General features: G+C 35.6%; 1 protein-coding gene across 1 annotated transcript in view; it reads left to right on the forward strand.

Moving 5' to 3' along the window:
* map1b (microtubule-associated protein 1B) overlaps positions 1-4,742 on the forward strand; it is a 47,056-nt gene extending 42,314 nt beyond the window's left edge. The window contains exon 7 of the mRNA XM_007259619.4: positions 897-4,742. Within this exon, the coding sequence (XP_007259681.3) occupies positions 897-1,052 (156 nt within the window). The 3' untranslated portion in view covers positions 1,053-4,742. The remainder of the gene's footprint in view (positions 1-896) is intronic.
* The last annotated feature ends 4,705 nt before the right edge of the window (positions 4,743-9,447 follow it).

The raw sequence follows: 9,447 nt of genomic DNA on the forward strand, positions 1-9,447 counted from the left end.
CTGATTATTCAACTTGTTATTAGACCCACATAAGCCAAATCTGGACGGGATTAGTTTCTCAGTGTGTTCTGGGGTAATTTTCTCTTTTATGGGGGTCCTGTCCGGAAAGACCATGTATGTGTTTTTCTCAGACGTCCTCTAAGAAAATTACAGGCTGAATTACCTACATTTTTTTGGCTCTCTGGTAAGTTTAGTCCCGTGCGGACGCACATCTCTGAGTTTCGTCCCCTAGCATTTAATAAAATAGCTGTTTGTCCCCTGCCATGCACTGTGGGGGGGCCTACTGAACATGTCATGTGACCGAGAAAGCCAAAAAACTCACTGGTCCTCCATTTTTTTCAATTGTAGTCTGGATGCAAGACTTCTGAGAAACAAATCCTGTCCAACTAGGGCTATAGATTGGATTTTAAGGTGTGGAAAAATATGGGCTATAATTATTTTTTTTGTAATTAGAGCATTTATTTGCAGAAAATAAGAAATAGCTGAAATAACAAAAACGATGCAGAGCTTTCAGAGCTCAAATACTGCAAAGAAAACAAGTTTGTATCCGTAAAGTTTTAAGAGTTTAAAAAAAAACAACATTTGGTGGAATAATCCTGTTTTTTAATCACAGCTTTTATGCATCTTGGCATGTGCTCCTCCACCAGTCTTACACACTGCTTTTGGATAACTTTATGCCTCTTCTGGTGCAAAAAATCAAGCATTTTAGCTTGGTTTGATGACTTGTAAATATCCATCTTCCTCCTGATTATAATGCAGAGGTTTTCAGTTTGGTAAAATCAAAGAAATTCATAGTTTTTAAGTGGACTCTTATTTTTTTTTCAGAGCTGTATATATGAGCATTTTGTTAGATATCTTCGTTTTGATGCTAATGGATTTCTGTGCTGCATTCACAGGTGACCCTTATTCCAACACACGATTCTGAAGTTATGAGGGAGTGGTATCAGGAGACTCATGAGAAACAGCAAAACTTGAATATCATGGTTTTGGCCAGCAGCAGCACTGTGGTTATGCAAGACGAATCTTTTCCAGCATGTAAGATTGAGCTGTGATTGGGAATGATGAGCTCATTCTCTGCAGGGGAACCAGTTATGAATCAGAGAATCATTGTGAATCATGGTTGGTTGAAAATGGAGTGTATAATGCTATGTATACGGAATGGCTGAACAGATCTTTTCACTAGGTAAATAAATGCTTTGGTCTTAACTAAAGAAAATGCTATTATTAAGATGCTAATATAAAAAAAAAAAAATCACCCCAGAGACAAATCGTTCAAATAGTCAGATCTACTTTTCACACAAAGAGATCAATCAGTCTTTATAAAAACGAAAAAAGAAGCACCTCCTTAAAACTCACTCCACTCAGTCCCAATATTGTGTTGATAGCAATATATAATAAACAGCATATGGTGGCATATAAGTGGCATACTAACTTACATGTACAAATCCACAACAAACTTGGACTATTATGGCAACTACCACAAAACCTACAGCATTTAAAAGCAGCTGATGAACACCAACAGTATAACTGATATATACACCAAAGTATGACAGATTCTTTTACAAATGCCTTAGAATGCTAATTGAATGTACAACACATGTGATGCACTTATTTTGAAGACAATTAGCAAGTGTGTATATTTTCTGCTCACTAACGCAACAACAGTGAATAAACAATACCATATATAGTTACGATGAAATAAAGAAGGTGGATAACAATCTTCAAGAAGATTTGCGAACATCTCTAAAAAGCCAGATAACCAGCCGAGAAACCCCACGAAAGGTTCACTTTCGGGTAGATAGTCATGGTTTAGTCAATGATATACATTTAAAAAAGTCACTTATCTCGTTATCTCTCATTGTTAATTAGCAGTTAATTAGCATTGTTAAGTTTAGTGGCGCAAATGTCAAAAATATCCATTGCTCAAAACTATTTATTGAATTATTTATTTATTCTTTAGAACACTCTCAACCTCCTAATCTCTCTCAGAAAACAATCTTCTTACGTTGTTTTGCACTATTTATTTATTATTTGCACTTGTGTATGTGAATCTATCCTTTTTATGAACTGTGTATTTGGTTTCTTTTTGTGCAGTATGTGAATAGTTAGATCAATTAATAAATATATTTTTCATTTATTTATTTACACATGTAAGATTTAGTTGGTAAGTTTGACATTCCTCTGTAGTTAATGGTATGTCAGTGGTATGCTCAGAGGTGTGCCGAACCTTAAGACCAAGTTGTTATTTTTGCCTTATGTGTTTTTCGTATGATGTGAAGAAAGCGATATGTTTCTTGCCTGTCTGTTTATTTATCCCACTTTTTTTTCTTTTTTTTTTACTTCATACTGTGCCCAGAGGTTGCTTGAATATAATATTTGAGTTGAGTTGAGATAAGATGGTCCTGTTTTAAGGCTTTGCACACTTTGCAACTTAAGAAAGAAGTAAAAGAACTTTCGTAGCGTTGCATCGTTTTTGTTAGCTTATGCTGCGCTGTAGTTACAGACTCATAACGGGGAGGGATTTGAGGATATTTGCACGGGCTTTGTAATATACTAAACAGTTCTCTGCTTTTTTATGAGAGGAAAACATGCTTTTAACTGCCAATGACGCACTACAATGCTAGTTTTAAATAGTATATAAGAGAGGAGTTCATGTCGGGGGTGTACGCTTTGTCCGGTTTCAGTTTCTGTTTATGAATGGTGTGGTTATCTCACTGACTATGGTGCAACCGATAATGTTATCGGGGTCCACTATCAATCCCTCCTAGTCAGGCTGTCTAATTGGCTGCGTACAATGTGAAGCAAAACTCGGATCAAATTTCTTTTTAAATGTAGTGACACTTTTCATTTAAGAACCTGTATATTCTTGTAATCGCTGATCACTTTAACAGAGCTGCTAAACGTCATGTACTTTATAAGCTTTTTTCGCTTAATCTTGTGTTCTAAGCAGCCTCACCAGTTTTTCAGTTGACTGCAGTCACAGTTAACAGTGATGGGAGTACTGCAATGAGTTTGCATGAATACTACTATACTATTTAATTACACTAATTTAAATGACACACTATAGCAACATGTGGAAAGAGGTGTGTTGTAATGTAATATAATGTGTGTTATTCAGTAATGTAGGGATGCACTAAATTAAATGTAGGAATATTTGGTTCATTTGAATATTCTGCAACTGAAATTATCAGCCAAAAATAGTGATAAGCAAATCGAATAAATAATTCATACCAAACTAAGATGTTTTCTGTGAAAAGCAAGCCAAAAATACATGTAGGTATTTAATTAATGTGATAATAATAATAAAAAAAAACATTTTGCATTAATTAAGAAGCCTAAACATATTTTGTGGTTTTGTCAACATTATTGTGTTTAAACGCACATTAATCAAGTTTACAGAGCCTAGTTATGTATTACGCTTTTTATTTGAAACATACACACAGCATCACCACAGTACTGCTAGTACTGAGTTCAGAAGGTAGATTACTTTTTATTTAGTATAAAATATTTCAATATTTTTAAGTATTTTCTCTCTCTTACTCCCACCAGTAATATAAATATAAATCTGTTATTCTTATGAAGTACAAATGTGCTTAATCCTGATTAATCACAGAATATTGTTGTGATAAACGCAATTCATTGTTTATAATCGATTATAATCGAAGAAAACATCATTGGTTAGTATGAATTGTTCACGATTTACACTTTTCATTGGTCTGAACACTGAAAGTGCTTTTTCCTTGCCAAATAATCATTTTGGTTGCCAAATATTCAGTGCATTCCTATCCATTCCTTGCATATTTCAATCATGCAAATTCAGTGCAGTATGCTTTCATAGAACCTGATGGGCATAAGGACATAATGGCTAGATTATGTGAACCAATCAAGACACAAAAAACTTCAATAACAATGACTTTGACAATACATAAACTAACAATAACAGCATCATGGAAAATCAACTGTGAACTGGATAGAGGTTTTAATCTGCGCTTCTTAATCTGCTCTTCTCCTGTTGCTATCCGTTCAGTGAACGTGCACTAATTATACACCATTGCCTAGCAACTCTGATTGAAAGAGATCAATAAATCAAGAGTTTTCATGGCGACCACAGATATAGAGAACTGGGGACCTGTAACCACATGCATGACTAACCAGCAAAGTTCAGATCAACTGAAAGTCTTTACTCACTACTGTTTTACTCACAACTGGATTATGACACACATAAAATACACACAAGCTCAGACACACACACACACATGCTTTCTGTCTGTCATCTATACACTCACCTCTTTCTCTCTTTCTCTCGCTCTCTCTATCACACACTCACACAAACACCCACAACCAGTTCCGGTCTTTCTCTAACACTTGTCTTCTCTAAAACTTCCTCCTTCATCTTTTAACTCTAGCCTCAAACACCCCCTCCCCCCCACTTCACTATACGATCCACCCCTCCCCCCCTCCAAACCTGCGATTATAATAAAAGTATGTCCGCAGCTCTGTTTGAAATATATATCTTGTGAACTTGCATCGTCCCTCTTCACTTTCCCCAAACCCATATCTAATGTAGAGGATTAGTCTCCAGTGAAAAGTATTACCTTGTGCTTTTTCTGATGTTTGTGTGCGATATCTCCTTCTGCTTGCTCTAGGGGCGTTCGATGTAAAGGGTACCACTACTTTAAAAAAAAAGCCGAAAGCAAAATTTCAAAACCATCCACAATAAATGATTTTTTTTGTGGAAATGATTGCTTGTCTTTGAGTTTCTTTGTTTGGTGTTTGAGTTTATTGCGAATATGAGTATATGTGTATTTATCTATCTGTCTGTTTGACCATACTCATATTTAAGATGCTGTTGGGTGTATTGTTTACTTTAATAAAGGCTAGTCACCATAATCTTGATTTAGCATCGTAGATTACCTGTTTATCAATCAATCAATTAATTAATTAATCAATCAACCTTTATTTCCACTCAGTAATACATCGAGGGTTACCCTCATTATTAATGCAACTGAGCATTTACAAAATTAAAGGGACAGAAAAATATGTTTAAATTATAAAAACAGAAAATATAAGATTTAATTAAGAGGAAATAAAATAATTCAGAATAAAAGGATATGCAGACAGGCTAAAATATAAAGCTATAAAATAAAGAGATGAATAATAAGAATAATAAAATATAAACACAATTAAATGAATAGAGGACTAAAATAACACCAAAATTATAAAAAAGGAATATGATGGAACTAAAATAAGGAATATGATGAAACTAAATTAAAGTTTAAAAAAGTAAAAAAAAAATAAGATGACATATTAAAAGATATTAAAAAATGTAAATGATTTAGTGACACCAGCGAGTTTCCTGTAGTGAATTTCAGCTCGCTGGTAGCTAAAAGTTACTTTATCCTGTTCAGTAAAAACCTTAGGAACCTCACAGGTAATCCAGTTACTAGAGTGGGTCTGATAAGAACTGTTATTTCTAGAAATCATGGATGAGATATGAGTTTAGCAGAAAAATAGCCAGCTCCACTAATTTCATTGCTGCAGCACACAGTTTGCACGTTGTTGTCTACCTGGCAACACGGGGTGTGGAAATGTGACTGGGGGAATTGAGTCTACAAGCCACACAGATTACCGTAATGTACTGCATGTACTGTTACTGCAGAAAATATAATCCTTATTCCTTGTGCCTTCTGTAACTTTGGAGGTCAACTTGGAAGGTCTTTGCATGACAGCAACAACACAATCAAAATGTAAAAATCTAAATGTTTTATCATTTAAATTTACTGTGAAGAAATTACAGTTTTTTTTCTGTAAATTTGCCATTTTTGTAGATGGAAGGTGTAGTTTTAAAAATGCAGTGCATTTTTTCGATATACAGACAAATGCATTCATCTAGAATAATGCTAATGCTAAACGTTGGTGTTTAAACTCTTAAGTGGCTGTTTCCCAGACAGGGATTAAGCCTAGTTTTGGACTACACAGCATTTTGAATACAGATTTTCCACTGGAAAGGACAGTCTAGTTTCAGACTAGGCTTAATCCCTGTCTAGGAAACTGACCCTAAATACTGACTAACTGTAGCATTGTAAAACAGACATGGGCACAATCACACTACAGTAGTAAAGACCATTGTACCATGATGTTAGTCCAATTTACAGCATTGCAGAGCACTATACGCTAGTGAGGGCATTAACTAATTATGACTCCGGCACTGCAGGCATTTTCCGGACACAGACAGACTGAACCTCGGCGATAAACCCAAGTGGAAAAGTCTTGCGGCAAAGCGTTTGGGAAATAACTTTGGCAGGAGTTCAGCGAGAGGCGTCTGGGTCACAGTGTCCAATTACTTTTATGTGCGTACTCATGGCAGCGGGCTAATCAATGGAGGTCTGTGCGGCCAACTTGGTCCACAGTGACCTTAGATGAATTGTGTCCGGAGGTTGAGCTTTGAGAACACTGAACAGTGCAGGGTGCAGAACTGTACACTATTTATAACAGAAGATTTTAGAAGATTTTACAGGTTTAAACTTGTTTAAATGGATAGTTCTACAAGAAATCTGACCAGCCACTAAAGAATGTTTCCGGGGTCCAAGATTTGCTTCCTGTAATTGAGCTACAAGGCTACCTTACCAATTAGCATCACACAAACTGCATGCTCAAGTTACCTCACACCCTAATTAAGACATGTCATCTCAAATGAAATCTGTTTTCTGAGGCTACATGATATACTGTTACCTATAAAATGTAAATATATTTATTATCTAACCAAGATTGTTTTGAAAAAAAGAGGATGCTAACTGTAGGGAGCTAAGCTTCTGTTACTTGTTTTGCTAATTTAGCATTGTAGCTCCTTTGCGAAATTGAGGAAGACACCAAATATGTTGTTGGTAGTCAGCTATTTTAAAAAATATAGGTAAAATAATGTAAAAATCTAAATGACATTAGCACACTCAATATTGGAACATTGCTGCTATGATTTGGTTGCATTCAGCCACAACAGCAACTCTGGATGGATAATGCCACTCCAACTCACCTCATGTGTACAGGATGGAGCTCCATCGCTGCTAAGGTCACAGTTCTGCTGATCTGCAGCCTAAATGTTGGGAGTTTATAACTCTCTGCATTGATCATGCTTAGCAGCTCCACAGTGTCCAATCCTGTTACCAAAAGGCTTTTTAATTCAATTTTAAATATACAATATATCTGTTTAAATATGCACAATATCAGTAGTGCACCTTAAATTAGATTAATTCACGTTCTGTCTTGCTACATATTCAAAAATGTAACAAAAATATATTTATAACAGTTTTTGTCTATATGAGTCTTTTCTCTATGAGCCAATCTTTTTCTGAAAAAAAAAAATATATATATATTCATATATATTCACAATATTATTATAATATTATTATATATAAATTAATATATATATATATATATATATATATATATATATATATATATATATATATATATATATATATATATATTATATAATTAAAATATTTATATATATATATATATATATTCATTTATGTAGATGTGCACCCTTTTGTGTTGGGTTGGATGGTAGATAAGGGTCTCCACTATTGGGCTGCAACAAAACTAAAAGTTTTTACTAAAAACTTGCTTTTATTTGTTTAGATGTTCACTCTTTTAATTTTAGGTTGAAGGATGGATAATGGTCTCGACCAGTTATCTTCTTTTCTCTTGGTTTTAGGTGTTTCATATTGTTTAATAATTTTAGATTGTGAAGCGCTCAGTGTTTGGAAGGTTCTATCTATACACATAACAATTGAATTGAAGAAGTAATACATTAATACATTAAAATAACCTTCATTTTTATTTGTAATCAGTTTTCATCAGGTTTCTAAAAGGCAGAAGATGAATTGCAGTCGATTCATAATGCATGGGTTGCTATACAAGTGATTTACCCACAGACTATAAGTGAACCGTACAGGATGATAAAGCTCTCCTCAAGTGACTCATATTCAGTGTTATTAAAATGCTGCTGTGAAATGAGTGAGCTGCACACCACCTCCCTCACTATCTCCAGTTTAGACTGATACAGTGTCTAATGGCTACAGACGAAAGCGCCCATTAGTCCGCATTAGTCCACATTAGTCCTTGTCAAACCTTTAATTAGACGCCCACACGCCAAACTAGGCTAAACACACAGGAGAAAGAGATAGAGTGTGTGTGCTGTCTTCCATATTCAACTGCTGTAACAAATTAATGCAGCGTTCAAGTACTATACATCACAATACATCTATTATAGAGGCTACGAGACATAGGCTGTGTTTAAAATCAGCATCAATAAGCCCACTCATTTCTTTAATGTAGCGATAAATTCATTTTAATCGCTCTGTCTGTTATCTCGCAGGTTGTTATAACATGAGTAGAGACTGAGATTCCTAAAGACATTATTAATTATTTTAAGAATTTGCTGATTAAAGAACCGCACACCAAGATAAATGTGGGGACTCATTATTGAAGATGATCATAGAAGACCTGCTGCCAATCTGCTTTTGCCTTGGCAGTGTGTGTAAGAGAAAAAAATGATGATTTGTTGTCACACATCCACAAGGCCTGGTGTTGTGGTATGAGGTTCAATTTAGTACGACGCCAGATCTCTTTTGGTCTTTATTATAGGCACTTTAACAGTCTGAATCATAGACTGTGTATAGCTGGACAGAGCATCGTCTCTCAAAAGTGAAGCCACCACAGGTCGGGCGCCCCCTGCTGTTCGGTTGCAGAAAGCTGTGTAACCCCACCCATCCCCATAGGTTTAAATGGCAAAACAGACAACTTTCAATCACGTTTTTTTTCCCAATATACTGTAATTCTACATCCTTTATTTAAATGCAACAGCTAGTGTAACCTCTGCTTATGTTGTCTAATTTTTATATTCCCACAGAATTCGTTTTGTAAAACGTTATGCAGCTCTATTAAAAAAGGTGTGGTTATTGTAAAAGAGCTGGGTTACGCCTAGCCGGGGTGGGACCAATGACTCTATGGGTGGGACCAATAACAAAGCGTCAGCCTGTGAACTACTATGTATATCCCTGTGGAGGCAGACCTCAGGGGCGGGGTTATTTAAATGAGTAGGCTGTCTCTCCACAGTCTTTCTCCCTCCTCTGGTCTCTACTGCGCAGACTCAGGTATCAGGATCTTCAACATGGTGGAAGATTTTGGCTTCATTTTCATTGAATGAATGGGAACGGCGACATGGCGTCCATCTTTTTTACAGTCTCTGGTCAAAAGTATGTCAAACCCCTCCTGAGACCCCAGCTTTTGCAATGTCCTCATATGGGTACACTTAAACATATGTTAAAATGAAAATCCTTGCCATTTGGGATCAAAGGGACCCAATTAGTCCAAAAACATTTCCATTTCCATTTCCATTTAAGGTATTTAGCAGACGCCCTTATCCAGAGCAACTTACAACAGTAC

The sequence above is a fragment of the Astyanax mexicanus genome, chromosome 1, assembly GCF_023375975.1.
Source record: "Astyanax mexicanus isolate ESR-SI-001 chromosome 1, AstMex3_surface, whole genome shotgun sequence".
NCBI classification, from domain to species: Eukaryota; Metazoa; Chordata; class Actinopteri; order Characiformes; family Acestrorhamphidae; genus Astyanax; species Astyanax mexicanus.